At 48.6% G+C, this 25,774-nt stretch overlaps 1 protein-coding gene across 1 annotated transcript in view; it reads left to right on the top strand.

Moving 5' to 3' along the window:
• The window catches only part of rasa4 (RAS p21 protein activator 4), a 336,682-nt gene that overhangs the window by 273,943 nt on the left and 36,965 nt on the right, over nucleotides 1-25,774 (top strand). Inside the window, exons 10-13 of the mRNA XM_085964291.1 lie at nucleotides 3,509-3,662; nucleotides 10,107-10,171; nucleotides 21,744-21,856; nucleotides 23,476-23,668. Coding sequence (XP_085820417.1) covers nucleotides 3,509-3,662; nucleotides 10,107-10,171; nucleotides 21,744-21,856; nucleotides 23,476-23,668 — 525 coding nt within the window. The remainder of the gene's footprint in view (nucleotides 1-3,508; nucleotides 3,663-10,106; nucleotides 10,172-21,743; nucleotides 21,857-23,475; nucleotides 23,669-25,774) is intronic.

Here is a 25,774-nt window from a genome sequence, read left to right on the forward strand (position 1 = left end):
CAACCTTTTACTCACTCGAGCAGACATAATTTGTTTTGTTTGTAAAACTAAAATGAGAACAATTCTTGGGATAAGTTCAGAGTGGTGCTGAAATGACTCTGATTAAAGATCGAGCAGTAATGCTGTGATCGCTGCAGAATGATATTGTCAGATGATTGATGGTGGGGCACAAGAAGGAAATTAGAAAGGAGCAAGCAAGACGTGCAGTGTATCCGAGTGGACAGAAAGGGAAAAGATCTGGGTGGCATTGGCAGCAGTCTGGGATCAGGTCCGGGATCAGGTCTTGTACCTCCCGCTCTGGGCTACAGAAGCAACAGACTAGGTGGACAAAGAAAGGGATGAAAGGAACAGAAAATACAAAGGGAGAATTGACATAAAAATAAAGAGAATGGGGGAAAAATTCAGTATCGCCCCGTTTGGGGTGCCATTATCGGCCGTGCGCAAAGTTTAGCGCCTGGCGCTAATTATCGCCTCCGACGGCAAACTTGGCTTTTATTGCCCCTGGAGGTGATTGGAGCGCTAAATCAGGCGCTTCACACCTGTCTTAAGGCACAAAGTCCGAGGAGCGAGGTGGTACCTCAGAGCGCTGGCGAAGCAAGGAAGGGCAAATCAAAATGAACCTGCAAAGTGCTGCTCAGTACCCAAAACTCCTTCACACAGCGTTGAATCTCTCCAGAAGTCTCTCTCTCTCTCTCTCTCTCAGAATGCGTGGTGCACAAATGTCACCAACAAAAAAAGGCAGGAAGCGGTCGCCTTTAAATAGCGCTCCCCCAGTCCCTTCCCGACTGCAAAACGCTCCCCTCAACCTGTCGCTGCTAGCGGCAGGCGTTAAGGCAGGGGGCGCCACTCAATATTCTGTCCGGGGCGTTGCGCACTTGACTGACGTCACGATCTGCCGGCGCAGAAGATCGTGGCGGTAGAGTTTAGCGCCGCCGCAAAATGTCTAGTTAATGTTGCGAGCGGCGCAAACATCGCCGCGCCCGGGCGCTAGTTGCTTTACGCCCCATTATCGCCCTCTTAAGGCGCTAGCGGGAGGCACAAACCAACTGAATTTTTCTCCCAATATACCATATAAATAATAATGGGCGCTATGTGTAAGATACAATGCTGTAATTTAGATTATGGCATAGACTATGACAATGAAATTTGAACAGTTTACACAGTCTTCCAAACCCCAAGGGGGAAAAATTCAGTTGATTTGCGCCTCCTGTTAGCGCCCTAAGAGGGTGCTAAGGGGGCGCAAAGCAACTAGCGCCCGGGCGCTGCGCCACTAACGCCTCCCGCGAAATTCAGCAGGAGGTTAGCGCCGGCGGTAACCGTTAGCGCCCCGCGGCACTGCGCCTCCGTCGATGGCATCATCACCGTGCGTAGCGCCCTGCTCGCGCCCTGGCCGTGATCTTCGGTAGCGCCCCCTGACTTACTATCGTACAATATGTACGACAGGGTCAGGGGGGTCTACCTGCGGCCGGGGCGGCGCAAATTAAAGGGGAGGTGCCGGGCACCCATTTTTGTTGCTGGCCGCCTGCCAGCACCTGCCCCCATTGCCGTCCCCGGCCTCCTGTGAAGTCCCCCCGCAGAGTGCCGGCTGCGCTCCGTGAGCCCGGCACTTCTCTTGAGAGCCGGGCTCCTTTGCCAGCACTCCGATCCCTGGTGGTCCAGTTGTGCCCCGGGTTGCGCTGCACTAGGCCCCTCCCTTTTAATAAGGGGTGGAAGGCCTGTAGTACCGCAGTACGGTACGCCACCATATTCACTTGCAGCGCCCCAAGAGGGAGGCGGGACGCTTCCTGTAGTGCCCCGCCTCCCTCTGGGGTTGCTACCAGTGGATTTTGGGCGCGGGAGTGGCAACTTTTTCAGGGCACTAAAAGTAGATCCTTGGCGAAGTTAGCGCCCCAAAGGGGGCGCGACCCAATTTTGCCCCCCAAGGGTTTAAAGGAGAAAGAAAGCCTAGGCTTTTGAATAAATCTGATTTTTTTAATGTCAATTTTCTAACCCAGGTAAATGCCACTAGGTTGGGTCCCCCTCATTGCCAGGCCACCGTAGTTGCAGTGCCGATAGGGAGTGAGCCAAGGGTTGCAGTGATGGCCGGTTTGACCACAACTTCAGCCCACCCAACTACAGGAATGCATGCTACTGGCTGGGTGTACCAATCTGCATTATATCAGAGGCTGTGGCATATCAGAAACCTTATCAGGGCAGGTGTAGCGTATCTTCAATTCTTTTGCTTCACTGTAGCAAATAATGGCATAGTAACCGACTTGGAAACCAACGGAGCCCAAGCAGTTTAAAAGGAGCTGTGACTATGCCCATTCCAAGGAGCCCACGCCAATAGATTTGATTGTGTTACTATCTTCTTACAACAAACTTTGAGACCTTTTAGTTTTCTCTTAAGGATGAGGACTTTCCAGTCAGGAGGAAGGACGCTAATGGAGTCAGCGTCAGAGAAAGGGGATTCCGAGGAGAGGAGCCGCTCTGATCACACTGTGTCATGATGATGTAAACCGTGCGTGCTTTCTCCAAGCAGAGTGATCACAACAATTCTCGACCTTGAATGAACAAAGTCACGAGAATACTATTCAGCTTTTCAGCAACATTATCTGTTTGCACCAACATAATTGCATGGAATCTTTTTGACTCGATATATTTATCCTCAGGATATGGGCGTCGCTGGCAAGGCCAGCATTTATTGCCCATCCCTAGTTGCCCTTGAGAAGGTGGTGGTGAGCTGCCTTCTTGAACCGCTGCAGTCCGTGAGGAGAAGGTACTCCCATAGTGCTGTGAGGTAGGGAGTTCCAGGATTTTGACCCAGTGACGACGAAGGAACAGCGATATACTTCCAAGTCAGGTTGGTGTGTGACTTGGAGGGGAAATTGGAGGTTTCCATGCGCCTTCTGCCCTTGTCCATCTAGGTGGTAGAGGTCACGAGTTTGGGAGGTGCTGCCGAAGAAGCCTTGGCGAGTTTCTGCTGTGCATCCTGTAGATGGTACGCACTGCAGACACGGTGTGCCGGTGGTGGATGGAGTGAATGTGCCGATCAAGCAGATAACATGTAAAAGGCGTATATACAGAAAATTATTACAAAGTTTATCTTAAAGACGTGGTTACCTCCATGGTCGGAGTGCCTCACTAAGCTTCTCTGGTGATTGAGATCTTAAAAAACACAGGAAAATTGAATGAGAATGGACCATTCCCTCCATCAAGCCCATTTATCCACTTGTTATTCAACCTGTTTAATCTCCTGAGTAAAGGTTCTGCTAACATTTTCCCTGCCAGCCAGAGGCAAATTGAGCCTGTCTAGCGTATCAATCCAACTCTTTATCCCACATTCTTCACCATTGACTAGTTGCCTGCCTCCTCATGTCAAGGGGCCTTAGACCCCCCACCCATCTTAACCATGGACAAGTATTTAGAAATTGTGAATGATTAATTGCGCTCATTAACCGAGCTGTAGGAACTCTGCACTCACTCTACAAGCTGGGATAGGTAATGACCGTACCCTCTTTCCATATAGGGTGAAAAGGGGAACCTGCTGGCACTGATCGACGAGGTCACCACCGCTGAAAGCAGACAAGAGGTCGCAACCAATCTGGTTAAGCTATTCCTGGGGCAAGGGCTGGCGAAAGAGTTCTTAGACGTTGTCATTAAATTGGAACTGGACAGAACAAGTAAGAAATGTCATTATTGAACGTATATGCACAAAACAGAAGGTTTAAAGGCTCTCTGGCCAGGGGGGTTTGCGGAATGGGTTCAGTTCCTGGAGTTGTGGAATGGGTTCAGTTCCTACAAGATCCGGCACTAAAACATGTTTATAATGAATGGCTGCTCGTGTACAAGGTCAATACAACATCATGTGTGTTTTGTCAGACCTGGTAAAATGGCTTGTAAGGCACTTTACAACATTGTGCCTTTAAATGCCCATCAATATTAGAATGCTGTTCCAGTGTTTGAATATTCAGAGCAGTTGCTACTGTACAAAAAGAAAATACTGCAGATGCTGGAAATCTGAAATAAAAACAGAAAATGCTGGAGATACTCAGCAGGTCAGGCAGCGTCTGTGAAGAGAGAAACAGAGTTAACGTTTCAGGTCGATGACCTTTTGTCAGAACTGGGAAAAAGCAGGAAATGGAACAGATTTTTAAGTAAGTGGGAAAGGGGGGGAAGTGATGAAAGAACAAAAGGGAAGGTCTGTGATAGGATAGAAGGCAGGAGAGATTAAGAGACATTAAGAGATATTCAAGGCAAAAGGAGATGGTAATGGGACAGGTTAAGAAACAAAGGATGGCTCGAGATGAAGTGTGAATTGCGCTGGCAGAATGAAAGACAGCTGCCATGTGGGGGAGAAGAAAAAAAGACACAAACAAAAAGTGTGGATAAAAAATATATATATGATAGGGGCTGAGGTTATGGTCTGAAATTGTTGAACTCTATGTTGAGTCCAGAAGGCTGTAAAGTGCCTAATCGAAAGATGAGGTGCTGTTCCTCGAGCAGCACCTGTTACTGTACATCCTGATATTTTTGGATACACCATATATTTATGTCACTTCCACTTGAATTCCGTAAGAGAATTGGAACCAGGACGAGATAGCACAGGAGTAAGAGCGCTCATTACACAATCCTCGCTCTGAAGATTTGGACATCAGTACAGCTCGACACTTCAATCTGCCTCCGGTCTCCACTAATAGTCAGTGTTAGCAGTTGTCAGCCAGTGGAGTGACTGGTGATCGCTGAATTCCTGTGCGAGTGCGGGAGTTTATCTAGTCCTTTATCACATCCTCATGACATCCCAAAACAGTTTGCATCCAAAGAACGTTGTTTGAGGCGCAGTCGCTGCTGTTGTGTCGGTGAATGCAGCGCCAGCTTTCCAGGTCTAACCAATAGCAAACACGCTGGGCTGGATTTTGCCATTGGGGCGGGCTGGGGGCATGTCAGGTGGTTTTCGTGTCAGGAACCCGACTCCGATGTGAAGTGGGAAAAAAGTGCGATTTTCCCCTAATTGGGCACTTGATTCCCAGCGTGTGGAAACCCCTGGCCCAATGAGTCTTTTCATACGAAAGTCGCCTCCGATGACGTCATCAATGCTACTGGATTTAAGGCCTGCAAGCAGCCTTGCTTCTTCTGGAGACTGGAAACTTTATGCCCATTGTTGTGATCGCTTCATTCAGCAACTATGTCCAGCAGTAGGCCAAAGTGTGCTCCAAGATTCGATGACGCCGCCCTGCAAGCTCTGGTGGAGGGAGCAAGATCAAATAAGGAGGTGCTCTTCCCTTCCTCAGGGAGGAAAAAGCCTCCCCAGCAGACTAAAGCTGTGTGGATGCAAGTGGCCCAGGAGGTCAACTCAATGTCTATGTGCCGCAAAACCTGGCTACAGTGCAGAAAGAGGTTTCATGACCTTCTGCGCACACGAAAAGTGAGTATGACTTTTCCATCACCCTCAATCTGATCCCCATCGCCTCTCCTCACCAGCACTCGGCTTTGCCAACCTCTTCCTCCACATCCCACTTGACACTGACATCCATGCACCCTTACCCATTCCCTCTCTCTGTATGTTCACATTCACTTAACTATTCGACTATGCAGCCCTCACACTGTGATGCTATGAAAACAACTTAAAACACACAGGGAGGGCCCTTGGTCTTGTCACCTCACTCCATCTGTGTGTCCTTCTAAGCATCTATGCTATGGATTCTCTACACTCACTCCTTCATTCTCACTCAAACTCCACTTGTGTCCCTCATTGCAGGAAAAGAGAGTCCACAATAAGAGGGAAAGAGCGAGGACAGGAGGAGGGCCACCCTCAGTAGCCCAGCTCACCACCTCGGAGGAGGCGGCCCTGGAAATTGCCGGTGTCGAGGAAGATTCGCAAGTGGGGGACGGACAGGCGGGTGCATCACAGCAAGCTGGTGACAGAATAGTTTGGCATCTCTCTCATTGACATTGGATGAGTAACTGATAATGATTCTGATGTTCTAACAGATTGACTTATGATCACCTGCACAATTCAATGTGCATGCAAACTTTACCTCACATCTCCAACTCTTTCCTTTACTCCCCACAGGACCATCAACAGCCCCCATCCCCACTGTCCAGGAGGAACAGCCTGAGCTTCAAGACTCCTCCGAGGAAGCTGCAACCTTTGAAGGCGTAGCGTCAGCAGAATTCAGCGCACCCAACACCAGCGCGGACACTCACACCTCGGTGGGAACTTCGCAAGATAGTGTAGTGTTGTCACCTGGTGTATCACAGCTCACAAGTGAGCATCAGCAGATGGTGGAGACAGGGACAGCAGTGGAGAGTCCTCATTGGAGGGCGCAGGACTCTGCCAGCTCGGCTCAGCTGCATGTCGGCCCTGTGCCTCCGGGTCCATCCAGAAGAAGAGCGGTGCTGGAACTCCAGGAACAGGTGCAGGAGTCTCTGGCAGATTTTGTCTCCAGGATCGCTGTGAGTGTGGAGCGAATGGAGGAGTCCATCACTAACATGAGCAGAGCCTTTGTGGAGGTGTTGGCGCATGAGCGCATCACCACGGAAAGGATGGCAACCTCCATAGAAAGGATGGCTACCATAGAGGAGAGGATGGCTATTGCCATGAGGAGCTTAATCGTCAGGGTCGTGAAAACATGGTCATTGTTCAGAATAGACTGACATCTCTTGAGGAGCGATGGTCAGCTATTGAGCAAACAAACCAGACCTTCATGCAGGTCCTCTGGAGTAGGACTTCCAGCGCAGAAACGGGTCCTCATGGCCCCCCTGAAGAGCAGCAAGGTGCTGTCCAGTCACTTGCTAGCTCTGAAGTGGGGCTGACCCATGAGAGGGATGTTGGTGGCAGACAACAAGGAAGTGGGGGCTCCTCTCCAAGCGCTCACACGACCATGCCACTGCAGAGCCCTCGGTCAGAGCCCCACCAGAGTCCCCACCCAACTGAGATCGGCGTCTCAACCCCTGCACAGCCGCAGGAGCAGCAGACTGTTGCCGAGCCCTCACAGGCCCACAACCCCAGAGGACATCCGCCAAAGGTGTCGAGGCAGGAGCAGCAAGAAAGCGAGCAAGGGGCCTCCACATCTGCTGAAGCCACAGGGGAAGCACCACGTAGGAGCACGCGTAAGAGGAAGATAATGCACAAGTAGTCACAAGGGTAGTCACTTGGGTGTAATGTGTTTATTTTTGAAATGCCATCAGTTGCTTGTGATAAAAAATTCTGCTGGCAAACTGTTGAAGTTGTGACGTGTGTCATTTCACAAATGGGACTTCCACATTGAGGGCTTAGGGCGACTTGCAATTGTCAGTATGGTGGTCAGAGTGATAGGAATCCGCAGGTTCTTGGCCATTGTCGATGTTCTAGTAAGAAGCTGCAAGGCAAAAGTGCTTGATTGGCTAGGCTAAGCAAATCTGGCCAAAATGAGTGCGTCCCTTGCATCCCGGGCAGCAATGTACTCGCATGCTGCTGCCGCTGGTTGATGTGATTCTGCAAGCTGTTCGTTGTTGCTCTCCTCCTCCTCCTCCTCCTCATCTGAGGAGGCTATGTGATAAGCCACTTGTCCCTCAGGCATCTGCAAGCCACGAGGCTGAGCCATGTTGTGAAGTGCACAGCAGACCACGACCATTCTGGAGACCCTGGCTGCTGAGCGAGCTGACCTCTCTTGAGGAGCGATGGTCAGCTATTGAGCAAACAAACCAGACCTTCATGCAAGTCCTCTGGAGTAGGACCTCCAGCGCAGAAATGGGTCCTCATGGCCCCCCTGAAGTGCAGCAAGGTGCTGTCCAGTCACTTGCTAGCTCTGAAGTGGGGCTGACCCATGAGAGGTCACAACCGGAGTGAAGTGTTTGGCGAGTCGGGTGGAGGCAGCGCAGCGCAACGAGCAGCAGCAGCAGCCACGACGACCCGCTAGAGCATGTCGGCCGGCAGCTCCTCGGCGGGAAGGCATTCCGACTGGGAGGAGGGGAGCTGAGCATGGCGGCCAGAGGCCGGACCGTGAGCGGGAGAAGCAGGCCCTTGGCCGTCGGACCGTGGAGCCGGCGACCAGAGCATTTACATCCAGACGATGTGTTCGGCGAGTCGGGCGGAGGCAGCGCAGCGCAACGAGCAGCAGCAGCAGCCACGACGACCCGTTACAGCACGTCGGCCGGCAGCTCCTTGGCGGGAAGCTCGCAGTCCGACTGGGAGGAGGGGAGCCGGGCATGGCGGCCAGAGGTCGGATCGTGAGCGGGAGAAGCAGACCACCACATGTGGAGCTGGCAACAGTGAGGAGGAGGCCGCGGTGATGAGGAGGACGGAGCGGCTGAGGGACATCGTGCTCCCACTGCCACTGGTTGCCATCGAATTGACTTTCTGAACACGGCGCTGTAAGAATAGCTGACGTGTCCCTACGGGGAGTAAGCATTCCATTGTACTTGTACTAGTACTAGTTACATATGGCAAATAAAATTGAATTGAATTGAATTGAGTACTGCAGGGCTCCACCTGATCTATCAAGGCATCTGAAGCACATCTTCAGCAAGCCGATGGTTTGCTCGATTATGGATCTGGTGGAAATGTGGCTGGAGTTGTAGTGCTCCTCAGCTTCGTTGGATGGCCTCCTCAACGGCGTCATTAGCCACGCCTTCAGGGGATAGCCCTTGTCTCCAAGTAGCCATCTGAAAAGTTGGTCTGGTGGACTGAAGAGCGGAGGCACACTAGACTGGCGCATGATGAAGGAGTCATGGCAACTACCAGAGTACTTGGTGCAAACATGCAAAATTTCCTTCTTGTGGTCACACACCAGCTGTACGTTGAGGGAGTGGAAGCCCTCGCGGTTGACAAAAATACCTGGATTGCGATGGGGTGCCTTATGGGCCACATGTGTGCAGTCAACGACGCTCTGCACCCTTGGAAAGCCTGCCAGATTGTCAAACCCAACCGCACGCGCAGTTACACTGGCTTGATCTTTGGAGAAATTGATGTAATTGTGCACGATGGCAAAGAGGGCATCGGTTACCTGCGTGATGCAAGTGTGTGCGGCCGCCTAGGAGACACCGCTGATGTCTGCTGCTGATCCCTGGAATGAGCCTGAAGCAAAAAAGTTGAGTGTGGTGGTGACTTTGACGGCCACTGGTAAGGGGTGTCCACCTGCTCCTCTGGGCTCCAGGTCTTGCTGCAGCATTGCGCAGATGTCACCCACTACCTCTCGCGAAAGTCGGAGCCTCCTTTGGCACTGCTGCTCAGTCATGTTGAGGTATCTGATCCTCTGTCTGTAGACCCTGTTTTGGGGGTATCTCCTGCGCCGACGTGCTTCCATGCGCTGGCGCCTTCTGGCCTGTGCAGCTTCAGGTGGCTGAGCAGCAGCTTGGAGCTCCTGTTGTTGCTCCTGCAGTTGGTGCTGCTGTTGTTCAGGGTTCTGCTGCTGCCGCGGCTGGTCTTCGTCCGAATCTGATGTCCAGGGGGAAAGGAAATAAATGGTTCCCATTGTTCTGGTATATACCTCAGTTGAGGAAGTGCTCAGTCAAGGTGGGGAGAGGGGTTTCCCAGGAGGTCACACTGGAGATGGGTGTCAGGCTCCAAACTTCCAGAACAATGAGTAGGCCTGCTAAAAGATCCCCCAGACCTGAGACAACAAAGTTGTGCCACCTGCAAATGAAGATTGCTGAAAACTCCTTTTTAATGGTGGAGCTGCAGCTGTTAGTAAGCAATCCACTTGTGATGCCGCCAGGATTCACTGGCGTGTTCCAGAGGAGACATACAGCACGTGGGAAAAGTGTTAAAATCAGAAAGGCCTCTCAAAATGGGATTATAGAGGCAATTAAGTGGTTGTTAAGGGCCTATCCCGCCTCCTGGAGGTGGGATGGAAATGGGGTCAAAAAACACGCATGTGGGAAAATTGCTCGGAGGCGGGATGGAGGCGGGATCGGGCCCACCCGCCATTTTTGGCAATTTTACCACCTCACACGCCTCCAATCACGCCTCCTCAAACCTGGCAAAATCGAGCCCAGCTGTATCCAAAAAAGCAGTTGAGATTTAACAAGTTGGGAAGAACATATCTTGTCAACATTTAGATGTAGATTTTAATACAGTTTGGGAAAGGCCAGAATTTTCCACTCATTCTGAAATTCTGCTTTTCTATTTTTTGTGTCTTTTTCAGCTGAACCAAATACTTTGTTCCGAAATAATTCCTTAGCTTCCAAATCCATGGAATGCTTCTTAAAGGTAAGAAGCAAACTGGGAAGAAATCTCTTTGATTGTAGAGCAGTGTTGTAGTTTATAGGGTATCCCATAGTGGCAGATTAGACAGTTCACAATACCTGCTCGAACCTCTATGATTAGATAGCTGCATGCATCAGGGTACAGGTATAGCCGGGTACAGGTATAGCCGGGTACAGGTACAGTGGGTACAGGTACAGCCTGGTACAAGTATAGCCGGGCACAAGTTTAGCCGGGTACAGATACAGCCTGGTAAAGGATTAGCTGGGCACAGATACAGTGGGTACAGAAACAGTGGGTACAGGTATAACTGGGCACAGATACAGTGGGTACAGGTATAGCCGAATGCAGGTATAACCGGGTACAGATACAGTGGGTACAGGTATAGCCGGATGCAGGTATAGCCGGGTACAGATACAGTGGGTACAGGTATAGCCAGGTACAGAAACAGTGGGTAGTTATAGATGGGTACAGGTAAAGTCGGGCACAGATACAGCCTGGTACAGGTATAGCCAGGTACAGAAACAGTGGGTACAAGTATAGCTGGGTACAGGTAGAGCTGGGCACAGATACAGTGGGTACAGGTATAGCTGGGTACAGGTGTAGCCAGGTACAGAAACAGTGGGTACAGGTATAGCCGGGTACAGGTGTAGCCAGGCACAGATACAGTGGGTACAGGTATAGCTGGGTACAAGTGTAGCTGGGTACAGATATAGCCGGGCACAAGAGCAGTGGGTACAGGTATAGCCAGGTACAGGTGTAGCCGGGCACAGATACAGTGGGTGCAGGTATAGCTGGGTACAGAAACAGTGGGTACAGGTATAGACGGGTACAGAAACAGTGGGTACAGGTATAGACGGGTACAGAAACAGTGGGTACAGGTACAGCCTGGTACAGAAACAGTGGGTACAGGTATAGCTGGGTACAAAAACAGTGGGTACAGGTATAGCTTGGTACAGGTATAGCCGGGCACAAGAACAGAGCATACAGGAATAGCCGGGTACAGGTATAGCCGGGTACAGAAACAGTGGGTACAGGTATAGCCAGGTACAGGTATAGCCGGGTACAGAAACAGTGGGTACAGGTATAGCCAGGCTCAGATACAGTGGGTACAGGTATAGCTGGGTACAGGTATAGCCGGGTACAGAAACAGTGGGTACAGGTACAGCCTGGTACAGAAACAGTGGGTACAGGTATAGCCTGGTACAGAAACAGTGGGTACAGGTATAGCCTGGTACAGAAACAGTGGGTACAGGTATAGCCAGGCAGAGATACAGTGGGTACAGGTATAGCTGCGTACAGGTATAGCCGGGCACAAGAACAGTGGGTACAGGTATAGCCGGGTTCAGGTATAGCCGGGTACAGATACAATGGGTACAGGTACAGCCTGGTACAAGTATAGCTGGGTACAGGTAGAGCCGGGCACAGAAACAGTGGGTACAGGTGTAGCCGAAAGCAGGTATAGCTGTGTACAGATACAGCCTGGTACAAGTATAGCCAGGTGTGCCATTGATCGGTGTGTCAATGATCGGTGTGATCACCTCCCCCCCTCCCCTGTCTTTGATTGCCAACCAGTTTAGCATGGGAGCCGACCGAGTTCCCTCCCTCCCACAACTGCCGAGCTGCAGGGATGGGGGTGGGGTGGGGGTGGCGAGGGAGGGCCACCTGGTGCCCATAGTTCACTGCCAGCACGTAACTGAAGCCCGGCCTTCAAAATGGCTCAAGCCTCACGGCGGCAACAACGAGCGGGCAGCGGGCAAGATTCACCCGCCTGAAGTTAGAATCGGCCCTAATCTGTTTCTGGTGATGTTAGTTGGGGCATGAATATTGGCCAGGATGCTGGGAGGTCTCCCCTGATCTTCTTTGAATAGTGCCATGGGATCTTTTACACCCAGAGAGATAACTTCCATTCCATCCGACTGGGTCAGGTTCAAATGCAAGTGGCAGAGGTGAAGGAATGATTTTGTATCTGCACATAATCCCATGCCTATGCATTCTTAATTGGATACATGGCAGCATTTAGAAAACCTTTGGATACCCAGTACTGGTAACGGCAACAGAGCTGTTGATGATGGGTATATCTGTACCTATTCACATTAATTAGGCAGTGTTCTCCAAAGTTCCATACGAAGGCCAGATACAGTTCAGGGGCTCTTCACTATAACGCAATAAGGAAGGCAAATGGCGTGTTGGCATTTATTGCAAGGGGGTTGGAGTTTCACAGTAAGGAAGTCTTGCTACAATTGTGCAGGGCCTTGGTGAGACCACGCCTGGAGTACTGGGCACAGTTTTGGTCTCCTTATCTAAGGAAGGATATACTTGCCTTGGAGGCAGTGCAACAAAGGTTCACTAGATTGATTCCTGGGATGAGAGGGCTGTCCTATGATGAGAGATTGTGTAGAATGGGCCTATACTCTCTGGAGTTTAGAAGAATGAGGGGTGATCTCATTGAAACATACAAGATTCTGAAGGGGATTGACAGGGTAGATGCTGAGAGTTTGTATCCCCTGGCTGGAGTGTCTAGAACTAGGGGGCATAGTCTCAGGATAAGGGGTCGGCCATTTAAGACCGAGATGAGGAGGAATTTCTTCACTCGGAGGGTTGTGAATCTTTGGAATTCTCTGCCCCAGAGGGCTGTGGATGCTGAAGGCTGAAAATTCAGTAGCCTTAGCGCCTCATTTGAGGCGCTAGAGGGCCTTGCGCCGGAGTTATGGCCAGTAGTGAAATTCCCTGGGGCCCTAAATCGGCGTTGCTCCGGTAGCGCTGCGCCGGCACCGATGACGTCATCGGTGTGCGCAGCGTCCCGGTTGCCGTGGTAACCCGCCCGAACTCCGAAATTGAGTTGCGGCCGCCTCGCCCGTGGCAGCCGCAACCAGCGTTTTGTCAGAGGTGCCTTACTGCAGTTAGCGCCGGCGCATTAAAGGCCCCGCGGCGGCCGGCCGCTTTCCCGCCGGCCGCCTGCCCGCAGCTCCCTCCCCAGACATCTCTCTCCCCCCCCCCGGAACAGATGCAAGCCCGGCACTTGTCCGAGGTGCCGGGCTCATTTTTAAGCAGATTTGCGCGGGCCGCGGCTGGGTGCAGGCAGCTCCTCCTTAACGGAAGGAGGAGGCCTGCACTTCCCCAGCCTGCCGCACCGCATCGGGTGCCGCAGCGCCGGAATTGTGGCGCGAAACGGCAGTTAGCGCCCTTTTCCAGGCGCTAAGACCCTTCAGTAGCGCCGGCAGCCGTTTGGGCGCGGCGCCACTGAATTTTTGGCGCGCGCAGGGGACTTAGCGCCGGCACTAATTTCCGGCGCTAAAGCCCTGGCTAAGCCAAAACCCAATTTCTAGGCCTGAGTCTTTGAGTGTATTAAGGGCTGAGATAGATTTTTGGATTCTCAGGGAATCAAGCGATATGGAGATTGGGCGGAAAAGTGGAGTTGAGGTTGATGGTCAGCCATGAATTGCGGAGCAGGCTCGAGGGGCCGTAGGGCCTATTCCTGCTCCTATTTCTTATGTTCTTATGTACTCCCTGACGTAAGAAAACTACTAGGCACTTGGTCTAAGTATTAAACAAGGCTTTAATCAACTGTTTTTCAACATGGAGATCTAGTTGTGTCCTTCACTAGATCCTGTTAAAGAATGTCCTGAGCAAGCTGGGCCCATGGCCGAGTATTTATACTCTCCCTGGACAGCGCCACCAGCAGGCCGCCCAGTATCATTTCATAAGCCATTTCCACATGAATGACAAGATTCATGTCACTCCCTAACACACTCACTACAATCTCAGATTCTGTGGTTCCATCATTAACAGAGAAACCTGCCACGCCTGGAATTCCCGCTGGGTTCTTGAGTGGAAGATCAGTGGAACCCCCAGAGAATTGACATTAAATTGCTAAAAATGGCAGTTTACACTGTTTCCCCGGGGCTTCCACCAAAGTTACAGTGGGGGATTAAGAGAACCCAGTGTAAATTCTACAAAAATCTCTCCAGTACAACATGCCTTTTGCACAGCAGTCAGATTATGTCGGCTATAGAATGACATAGAGAGCGGGGGATATTCGAAGGGGCAAATCCATCGCAAAGTTCCTGCAAAAAGGAACATTTCAATTAAAGGAAATAATTATACAAATTCACAGGAAGACAATATCAATTTTTATCGTTTTCAAAATTGATCCATCGAAGGAAAGAGATGCCACAGTGAGCCACACCAGCGCCATTTTAACTCTAGGTTCATGGGTTTGAATCTGACTGAGAGCAGGGATGACAATATCCCCTCTGGACCCTGCAAGTCAATATTGATCCCTCAACTTAGTCAGTTTACCTCAATAATATCATCAGTGTGGTGTATGTAACCTGTTCCACCTTAAGAGAACTTAAGCCTGTTCCACCTTAAGAGATGTACTACTTTCTCTGGCTGCTGTATACGTAATACCGGTGGTGACCACCGGTATATAAGCACTGTGTAGTAATATTGTATAGTATAGTCCTGACCTCCAACCAGTAAAGACCTGTTGAACTTTAATCTTGTAGTCTGTGTTAGTAATTACAACTAGAACACACAGACTTAACAGTGGCGACGAGTCCGATTCTTACCCTGCGGCAGTTTATATCCACGGCGGCTTCGTCCATAGAACAGACGTCGAAGAGAGGCTTCCACCCTCATCACCCTGCTGGAAGACACATCGCGTGGCAGACATCGAGAAACCAGAGTGCAGAAGACATCCTGAACTCGAAGCCTCCATCAGCAGCTGTCAGCTATCTTCTTTCTACCTCGGTGGTGGGTAAGCCGGGCAGTGACGCGACCAGAAAGTCGGCCGCGTTGGCTGTACAGACGGGGAGGGAAGATGGAGGAATAAGGGCGGTGAGATCGATCGCGACCGGAGATAAGGGCCGGGCCGCATTCGGGCCAAAAGGCGCAGCGCGGGGACATCGATCGCGGCTGGTGATAAGGGCCGGGCCTCATTCGGGCTAAAAAGGCGCAGCGTCTGGGGCAACTGAAGGCGCGAGAGCCGCGGTGAAGCGGAGACAGCGTCGGGGGACGGGTGAAGACCGCCAAGCGTGGGAAAACCGCCATTTTGTAGGCGGAGGACGAAGACAAGAGCGGGAAGCCGCCATCTTGGATAAAAATTAAAATAAATTAAATTGCAACGATGCCTAAACATGGGAACATTAATACCTTTGATAGCGACATCGAAGATTGGGCCATGTATGTAGAACGCATACAAAATTATTGTAAAGCAAATAAAATCCCAGATGAAGAGAAAGCACTAACATTATTAAACTTAATGGGTGCGAAGACATACGGGCAATTGAAACACCTTTTATCACCAGATGAACCGGCGGATAAGACGTTCGAGGAGATTGTTACTGTCCTGAAAAATCATCTAAACCCCACGCCGCTGATGCTAGCGGAACGATTTAAATTTTACAGCAGAAGGCAGCTGAAGGATGAAAGCAATGCTGAATATTTAATGGAATTGCGTAAGCTAGCAAAGTACTGTCAGTTTGGAACGAGACTGACAGAGGCGCTACAAGATAAATTTGTGTGTGGTTTATTAAAAGAAGATACACAAAAGCGACTGCTCGAGGAGAATGAGCTGACGCTTGAGAAAGCGGTCACTATGGCAGCAGCACACGAAGCCGCAGCGAGAGGCACGGCAGTAATGCAGCTACGGTCACCGGAACTCAGTACAAATAAATTGGGTTTGAGTACTGTAAAATGTTATCGTTGTGGAAAGACAACGCACGATCAGAACCAGTGTTGGTTTAAAAACCAAGAATGCAGAACGTGTGGCAGGCTTGGCCACATAGCTAAAGTATGCCGGTCAGGAAAGAAGACCAGCAACAAAAAGTCACCGCAAGGAAAATACATAAAGGTACACAAGGTGACAAAGAACAGTTCGACCGAACAGAAGTCAGATTCAGACGCTAGCAGTAATGAACTGGGTAGCTTAAAAGTACACAACGTTGGTAAGGATGCAGATCTCCAGACAATTTGGGTCACCCTTCAGATAGCAGGAGTCCAAGTAAAGATGGAATTGGACACTGGATCGGCATTGACGGTCATGAATAAGAAAGATTACAAAAGGTTATTCCAACATATTCCCCTACGGGATACGGAGATTATATTGAAAACATACACGGGGCAAAGAGTGTACCCCATCGGAAAGATAGAGGTAAAAGCGGTCCACAAGGGCGAAGAAAGCCAAGTAATGGACTTATATGTGCTACCTGAAGGAGGTCCACCACTACTGGGACGGGAGTGGATTAGGAAAATGAATATGGACTGGCACTCCTTGAAGGCACTAACGGTAGATTCCGGGGAAACAGATGTCAAACCTAAACGATTGTCCAAAATATTGGATGATGCTAAAGAGGTGTTCCAGCAGGGACTGGGAACACTGAGAGGAATTACGGCAAACATCAAGATTGATGAACATGCACACCCAAAATTTTTTAAAGCCAGACCGGTACCCTATGCAATACGACCTACTGTAGAAGCGGAACTGGAAGCGCTAGAACGTTCAGGTGTACTGTCTAAGGTAGATTGGAGTGAGTGGGCTACGCCCATTGTTCCCGTTATGAAACGTCCTTCGAGCAACAAGCCAGGAGAACCAGGGAAGGTTCGCATCTGTGGAGATTTCAAAATCACCGTTAATCCGGTGCTTCACACGGTGCAGTATCCGCTTCCGCGGATTGAGGATATTTTTGCTTCGTTGTCTGGTGGGAAACACTTCACCAAGATAGACCTGGCGCAGGCGTACTTGCAGATGGAGGTTGAAGAAGAGTCACGCCAATACCTCACGATCAACACGCATAGAGGTTTGTACCGGTACAATAGGCTGGTTTTTGGAGTGGCATCGGCTCCAGCAATTTGGCAGAGGGCCATGGAGCAGGTATTACAGGGAATTCCAGGCACACAATGTTACCTGGACGATATTCTGATTACAGGTGATGGTGATGAAGAACACCTCGCAAACTTGGAACTGGTGCTCAACAGACTGAAAGAGTATGGACTTAGAGTTAATCGGCAGAAATGTGAGTTCTTCCAGAAGCGGATCTCGTACTGTGGTCATGTCATTGACCGGGAGGGGCTTCATAAGTCTCCTGACAAGATAGAGGCAGTTGTAAAGGCTCCCGCTCCGGATAATGTCTCTCAGTTGAGGTCGTTTCTTGGATTGATTAACTATTACCATAAATTTCTACCAAATCTATCCACGGTACTGCACCCGCTAAACGCTCTTTTACAGAAGAGGGTACCATGGGAATGGAGCGAAAACTGTAAGAAGGCATTTCGCAAAAGCAAAGAATTGATCACCTCAGAGGAAGTGTTGGCTCACTTCAACCTGACACTGCCTATTCGGTTGGCTTGTGATGCTTCTCCATATGGTATTGGGGCAGTACTCTCACACAAGTTGCCAAATGGCACGGAAAGGCCAGTCGCGTTTGCATCCAGATCATTGACCTCCGCTGAGCGTAACTATGCGCAGATCGATAGGGAGGCTCTCAGCCTTGTATGGGGAGTGCAGAAGTTTAATCATTACCTGCAGGGCCAAAAATTCACACTTCTGACAGACCATCAGCTGTTGGTATCCATTTTTAACCCTAAAAAGGGTGTTTCAGTGATGACAGCACAGCGTCTCCAGAGATGGTCCCTTTTCCTAGGGGCACATCAATATCAAATAGAATTGAAAGGTACGAAGCAGCATGGCAATGCTGATGGGCTGTCGCGCCTGCCACTACCTGAAGAAGAAGAAACGACGAAAGTTGACCCTGTTGAGTTATTTCATTCGACCATCATCGAGTGTTTACCAGTCACCAATGCAAGTATTGAAAGAGAAACCAGGAACAACCCGACACTGTCCAGAGTCTACGAGGTGACAGTGAAAGGATGGCCAACAAGTGGTGAACCTCTGTTACTGGCATTCTCGGCAAGGCAAGACCAGCTGTCCGTCTGCCATGGTACTTTGATGTACGGGACAAGAGTGATTATTCCTCCCAAGTTAAGGGAAAGAGTTCTAAAAGAACTGCATGAAGGTCATCTGGGGGGAGTTAAGATGAAAAGTCTTGCTAGGGCTTATGTATGGTGGCCGGGTATTGACCAACAGATAGAGGAGTTGACGAAAAGCTGCGCTGGGTGCCAAAAAGTGCAAAATGCACCTCCAATCGCACCACTACACCCATGGGAATGGCCTTCAGCCCCATGGCAACGCGTACATATTGACTTTGCTGGTCCATTCATGGACTCCATGTTCCTAATTGCGGTGGACGCACATTCCAAATGGCCAGAAGTGATCAAGATGAATACCACTACTTCAGAAAAGACAATTGCGGTGTTAAGAACAATATTCGCAAGGAACGGATTGCCAGAACAGATCTGTTCGGACAACGGACCACAGTTCGTGTCGGAAGAATTCCAAAAATTCTTAAAGAAGAATGGGGTGAAACACTATATCTCTGCCCCATATCATCCGGCGACAAACGGGTTGGCCGAGAGATTTGTCCAAACATTCAAAAAGGCAATAAAGGCCATGAACGATGATCAGATTCCGCTACAGCACAAGGTGGACAATTTCCTAATGGCATATCGAAACGCCGCTCATGCAGTGACTAACCAAAGTCCTGCCATGATGTTTTATAACAGGAGGTTGCGGTCCAGGTTGGACTTGTTAAAACCAAATGTGCGGAGGGAAGTGGAAAACAAACAGTTCCGGCATATTAATAACAAGACCACTCGAAGTTTCGACGTAGGACAACCAGTGTTGGCAAGGGGCTATGGAAACGAAAAATGGCAGTCCGGAACAATTCAGGCCAGACAAGGACCTCTGATGTACACAGTAGATATTGGTAACAATGTGATAAGGCGTCATGCGGATCAACTGGTAGAATCGAGAGCAAGGGTCGAACCCATGGTTGCGACAGAGACAACTGTGGAAGACGTTAATGAACCTGAAGCATCTACCTCGGCAGGGAATGTACCTGATGATGATAACACCCAATGCATGGGAGACCAACTAGAGGAGTCACCTCAGCAACAGGAATCAGAGACCACTGAAAGGCGTTATCCAAACCGAATCAGAAGGCCTCCTGAGAGACTGAACCTTTGAACTGTTTATACCTGAAGTTATATATGTTATTATGTTATGTTAAATGGGGATATGACTGTTAAGCTAAAAAGGGAGGATTGTGGTGTATGTAACCTGTTCCACCTTAAGAGAACTTAAGCCTGTTCCACCTTAAGAGATGTACTACTTTCTCTGGCTGCTGTATACGTAATACCGGTGGTGACCACCGGTATATAAGCACTGTGTAGTAATATTGTGTTTAGTATAGTCCTGACCTCCAACCAGTAAAGACCTGTTGAACTTTAATCTTGTAGTCTGTGTTAGTAATTACAACTAGAACACACAGACTTAACAACCAGCACTCATTGTTTAAACAAAAATATTCCAATTAATTAACAAAAAGATGGAAAAGAGCAAAATGGGGACCACAAGACTTTGTGACTGATTTTTAAAGTGAGGTACAATCTCTGAATGATACCTTTAAGTAATTCAGCCACACTTAATGTGCTCGGACCAGTGCTTTCAGTCGTAGCACTCTCAGGGTCTCTACAATTTGCAAACAAGAAATGTTAGAACATAAGAAATAGGAGCAGGAGTAGGCCATTTGGCCCCTCGAGCCTGCTCTGCCATTCAATAAGATCATGGCTGATCTTCAACCTCAACTCCACTTTCCTGCCCTATCCCAAAATCCCTTGATTCCCTTACTGTCCAAAAAATTCCCTTAGTGTCCAAGGATACTAAGGCAGAGACTAGGAATACCAACTACTGGTTGCAGGTAGAGTAACCTTTCAAATAATCCAGGCTTCAACTTGAACTTACTCTGTGAGTAAGGAGCCCAGTAATATACCACCAAGGGCTACTGAGTCACCCTCAGAATTGTATTTGAACCCATTGGCTCTTCTGTATCTGACACTATTCATCTCACCCCATGGAGGTGGTCCTCAGGACACAGTGTTCACTAGCAGTCAGGCAGAGTTCTGTAACTGATCTGCTTGTTCTCTCACCTAATGGATGATTCCATGGGAATGGGTAAACTAATGGTAACCCCCACCCACTCCTTTACATTTTATTAGGTGAGAGCCTAGATAGCTGCAAGGTACGTTATTACAATTTGGAGATTGTTCCTTTGGTAGGAGTGCCTGTTATGTAACTTACATGCAAAAACTTGCTACCTCCTATGTATTTTTTTTAACCATATGCAGGTAAGAGAACCTTCTAATGCACAGTATTGTCATGTAAAAGTACTCCATACATAGCAGCAGTCAGAGAAGCCACAGCTATTAACCGTTGTTGTGAACTTAGGCTACAAACAAGTTTCAGTGGCCACTTTGATGTGGTATAAAAACAGAAACCTTTGGAAATACACAGGTCCACCCGCATCTGAAAAGAAGAAAGATGGGTTGACGTACCCTGGAATCAGGAGGGAGAGGCTATCCGGGGAAGGAGTGGTTGGGGGGTTGGGTGTGTGGTGTGGGGGGGGGGTGGGGGGGAGGACCAAAAGCTTGGTCAGAGAGATGAATTTTGAGGAGAATTTTAAAGGAGGAGAGAGCGGTGGAGAGGTTTTGGGAGAGGATTCCAGAGAGTAGGACTCAGTTGGCTGAAGGCCGCTACTAAAGGCGAGACAAAGGGAGGGGCCAGAATCAAAGGAATCGAGAATCCTTGAAAAATATAGGGCTGGTGGAGATTGCAGAGATCGGCTAGGGAGATGCCGTGGTGGAACTTAGATATTAGCTTGAGAATTTTAGACTTGAGGCATTGGGGGGAGGCGAGGCAATGCAGGTCAGGCTAGGGTAGGATGAGGGGTATGCAGGACTTAATATGGGATCGGTTATGTGCAGCAGAGCTGTCACCAGAAAGGGAAATTATTTTGTACTGAGGGTCTCAACCAGTATAAATCATTGGTTAGGCCTCAGCTGGAGTGTTGTGTCCTATTCTAGGTACCTCAATTTAGGAAGGATGGAGAAGGTGCGAGGAGATTTACTAGAATGATACCAGGGATGAGGGACTTCAGTCATGTGGCGAGACTAGAGAAGCTGGGGTTGTTCTCCTTAGAGCAGAGAAGAGGTGTTCAAATATATGAACAATTTTGATAGAGTAAGTAAGGAGAAAATGTTTCCACTGGCAGGAGGGTTGGTAACCAGTGGATATAGATTTAAGATAATTGACAAAAGAACCATTGGGGAGATGAGGAGAATTTCTTTTACGCAGCGAGTTGTTATGATCTGGAATGCACTGCCTGAAAGGGCGGTGGAAGCAGATTCAATAATAATTTTCAAAAGGGAATTGGATAAATACTTGAAAAGGAAAATTTGCAGGGCTATGGGGAAAGAGCAGGGGGGAGTGGGACTAATTGGATAGCTCGTTCAAAGAGCCGGCACAGGCACGATGGGCCGAATGACCTCCTTCTGTGCTGGGTGATTCTATGAATGGGGAGATGGGAAATCTGGGAAAACGAGGAGCTAAATAATCATTATTACTAGTATTTTGTTGACTTTGTCATGCAATCATTTGTTTGTGTGTTAAATGCCGCAGGTGGCTGGAATGCAATATCTGCACAATATCCTCGGACCGACCATAAACCGGGTTTTCGAAGAGAGAAAGTACGTGGAGCTGGACCCAAATAAAGTGGAATTCAAGGAAGCAGGGTAATGGTCAACCACTTGTCTTCACACCCCGTCAGCCTACTCAGACCCCACCATAAATATATGAAAGATTTGCCAAGACTGTATTTGTCTGAGGAGAACAATGGGACTCTGCAGGCAAGATGGATTTGGATTTGGTGCTTGGATCCGGTATGGGTTCACTGAGAGCTGACAGCAGTGTTTCAAAAACTTCTACTGCTCTTTGTAAAGCCAATCCTTGCTCAAAGGTGCTGTTTTTGATATTTTACTCCTGGGTGCCGTCTCAGATTCCAAACTAAGCTGAATTCCTTTTAAAAAAAAGTAACAAGTCCTAAATTTGGGACAATCCATTACTGCAGGATATGAGTCTTTTTTCCCCATTACCTGTACCAGCTATCATTATTATGACCTCTCTAAAGAAGGATGTTAAATTGATACCAATTTGTGCCAAACTATAGATAGTTACTCCTGGGAATGGCAATGATGCCACCCAATTCATTTCTTGTAGTACCCTTATTAACTGGCAGAGGGAGACTCATTCTATCACTCATGGATGTCCAAACCCAGGTCATGCGATGAAAGCACAGCAGGCTAGCCCACTATGCCACACATTCTCATTTTATACTCCTTCTAATTAATTAGCCTTCTGCACCCTGTCTGATGAGTCAGCGTTCGATGTGCTTTTAAATGAATCACCTCCCTTTGGCAGAAAGATGTGTGCACCATTTTGGATGCAACTCACTGATGTAATCTTCTCTTCTTCTTAGGCAGTCCCTCGGAAGCGAGGATGACTTGCTTCCACGTTAAAAATGAGTTCGCAGGTGACTGATGAGTCCAATGCTGGACCTACAGTCTCTGTCACAGGTGGGGCAGACGGTGGTTGAAGGGACAGGTAGGTGGGGTGCTTGGGTTGACGTGCGCTCCTTCCGCTGTTTGCGCTTGGCTTCCGCTTGCTCCCGGCGAAGAGACTCGAGGTGTTTGGCGCCTTCCCGGATGCTTCTCCTCCACTTTGTGCGGTCTTGGGCCAGGGATTCCCAGGTGTCGGTGGGGATGTTACACTTTTTCAAGGAGGCTTTGAGGGTGTCCTTGAAGCGTTTCCTCTGCCCACCTGGGGCTCTCTTGCCGTGCCGGAGCTCCGAGTAGAGCGCTTGTTTTGGGAGTCTCGTATCAGGCATGCGGACGATGTGACCCGTCCATCTTACTGATGTAATATAACAGGTATGACTATATCTTCCATTCTCTGGGAAATGCCTACAGAACAATAGGTGTTAAAACCAAATCAAAGCAGGGATAGTTTCCAATTTAAGAACGTGTTAGTGCCATCAGGTCCCAAATGAGAAGCAATTTATGGAAACCAAGCCTATAAATAACACTGAGGTATTTGTAACTCTGACTATGTTTATTTCCTGTGTGTAATATTTTTCACTTGTCTGCATTAATATTTATTCTGCTGCCCACTTGCATATTTTATCCAACATACTTTGTAACTAATTTTCTCTCGTTCTCTCTCTCCCTTGTGTTCTTTATTTCATGTTTTCTCTCTGTTTTTCACTTTCTATCTCTCTGTGCCATGTATGACCGTAGTGTATAATAACACACTGCAAGGGAGCAAAAGATATATATGAATCACATCTTTCTTTCAGTTGTTCAGGGCTCCATCGGTGCCAGACAGACGTGGATATAATTCAGCAGAGCGCACAGTGTCTGCAGTCCTATCTGACAGAGCTGATTGAAGCCATTGTGAACTCGGTGGAACAGTGCCCTTCCCTGATCAGAGCCACCTTCAGAGAGCTCTTTAAAAGTGTGGAGGAGAGATTCCCTCAAGATCACTACAAGGTGTGTACTGCAGCAGCTGCCTTGAGTTTAGCAGCTTTCTCAAGAGTCTTGTCTCTCAGCAGGTCTCTCGCTCTCTAGATCTCCTTGTGCACTGATGTGAAGAAGACTGGAATCTGAAATAAATACAAAAAATGCAGTTTCCCAACAGTATCGGACAGAGAAAAGCAGCTCAGTGGTTCAGATGTGACCATTCATCTAAACTAGTTAATGCTGATTGACCTACTGTGTGTTTGAATTCTTTTCTGTTTATATCATATGCACCAATGTATTTGAATGAATTCCAGTCTCTTTCACCTCTTCTCTTACTCAATTCTGTGCCTCTATAGTGTCAGCTGTGGCTCAGTCGGTAGCACACTTGCCTCTGAATTAGAAGGTTGTGGGTTCAAGTCCCACTCCAGGGACTTGAGCCCATAAAGCTATGCTGACACTCTAGTGCAGTGGAGTGCTGCACTGTCAGAGGTGCCGTCTTTCGGATGAGATGTTAAACCGAGGCCCCGTCTGCTCTCGCGGGTGGATTTAAAAGATTCCATGGCACTATTTCGACAGAAGAGCAGGGGAGTTATCCCTGGTGTCCTGGCCAATATTCAACCAACATAACAAAAACAGATGATCTGGTCATTATCACATTGCTGTTTGTGGGAGCTTGCTGTGCGCAAATTGGCTGCTGCGTTTCCCACATTACAACATTGGCTGTAAAGTGCTTTGAGCCTATTCTCATTCATACACCACAGCCTCATTGGAGAAGGTGATCTTTGACTTATTCATCATAGTGGACAGACACGGGATACATACATATACCATTTCGCTCCAATCCCACAGCCATCAGTACTAACAAAGTCTGTTTAACATCTAGTTTCTCATATAAAAACAGGTGCAGGCTATAAATTAACATCAATTATGTGCTGGTACAGGAATTTCAACATGTGAGATTCAGATTTAAGTCCCCTCCTCTGAGTTCCCTATCTCCACTGTGCTGCCCTCAGAAAGCATTAGGCATGGCCATGCACAGCCCTACAGTAAGGAAAGAAAAATCAGAGGGACAGTCCATCACCAGGCAGATAGTTTCAGAGTGGAATTGGTAAACAGTTGGGGATGGCTCATTTACCCACATTAGGACCAACAATGAAAAACAGAATGAGGGGATGAACTAGAGGATAACACATCTTTAAAACAAAATGGCCATCAATTCACCTTCTTGTTTATATTTTTGAATAATAATGTATTCTGTATTTGAATAATGTAATTGGCTGAGTTCCCACTCCTCCCGCCAATGACTGAGTTCATCATGAAACCAGACATTGTCCCTGCTCATCCATCCATTGCTCCTTGTGATGAACTCAAAACAGAGCAGAAGAAGGCTGGATGACAAATATATCACAATATGTTTCACATGCCTGAAGGACATTCCTTACTATTTAAAAAAAAATTAAAAATACCTCAGTCAAGCTGGTTGAAATATCAGCATTCAAGTGATCTCTTGGAACTGTCAAGGCCCACACTGTGAGTGAAAGGGCAGGAAGAACACATCATCAATCAGGTTGGGGTTTTTTGCTCCAGAACACAGTTAAATAGTGAAATATACACAGCATTTTTGAATCTTTACGGTGGGTTATGTGTGTGTTAAAAGAACTACAAAGCTCTGAGTTTAATTTTAAATGGAAAAAGAAATCCAGACCATGGGGCTTTAGAAAAATGACTCATTGCTCAAGTGACCGTGGAGCTCGGTGGATCTGTTAGTCTCGAGTCTGGACTGGTCTTGCACGCCCGCCCGACAGGTTCCAGACAGCTCACGGCAGAGGCTTCCAATTCTTGGGGCTCGAGTTTTCACCCATTGGCTACGAATGGGTGGAATTCTAGTCCATATCACGTGTACACAAACATGAGTATTACACCAGCAGTTCTACTCAAAAAACCCTCATTCAGCCATTCGCTGTCACACATGGTTATGCTTAGGAAGTCCTTCGCCAAACCAGTAGCTGGTTAGAACATAAGAACATAAGAAATAGGAGCAGGAGTAGGCCATTCGGCCCTTCGAACCTGCTCCGCCATTCAATGAGATCATGGCTGATCTTCTGCCTCAATTCCATTCACCGGCCTTATCGCCAT

This window comes from Somniosus microcephalus, chromosome 22, assembly GCF_052327205.1.
Source record: "Somniosus microcephalus isolate GS21.2 chromosome 22, FLI_Smic_1.0, whole genome shotgun sequence".
NCBI lineage: Eukaryota > Metazoa > Chordata > Chondrichthyes > Squaliformes > Somniosidae > Somniosus > Somniosus microcephalus.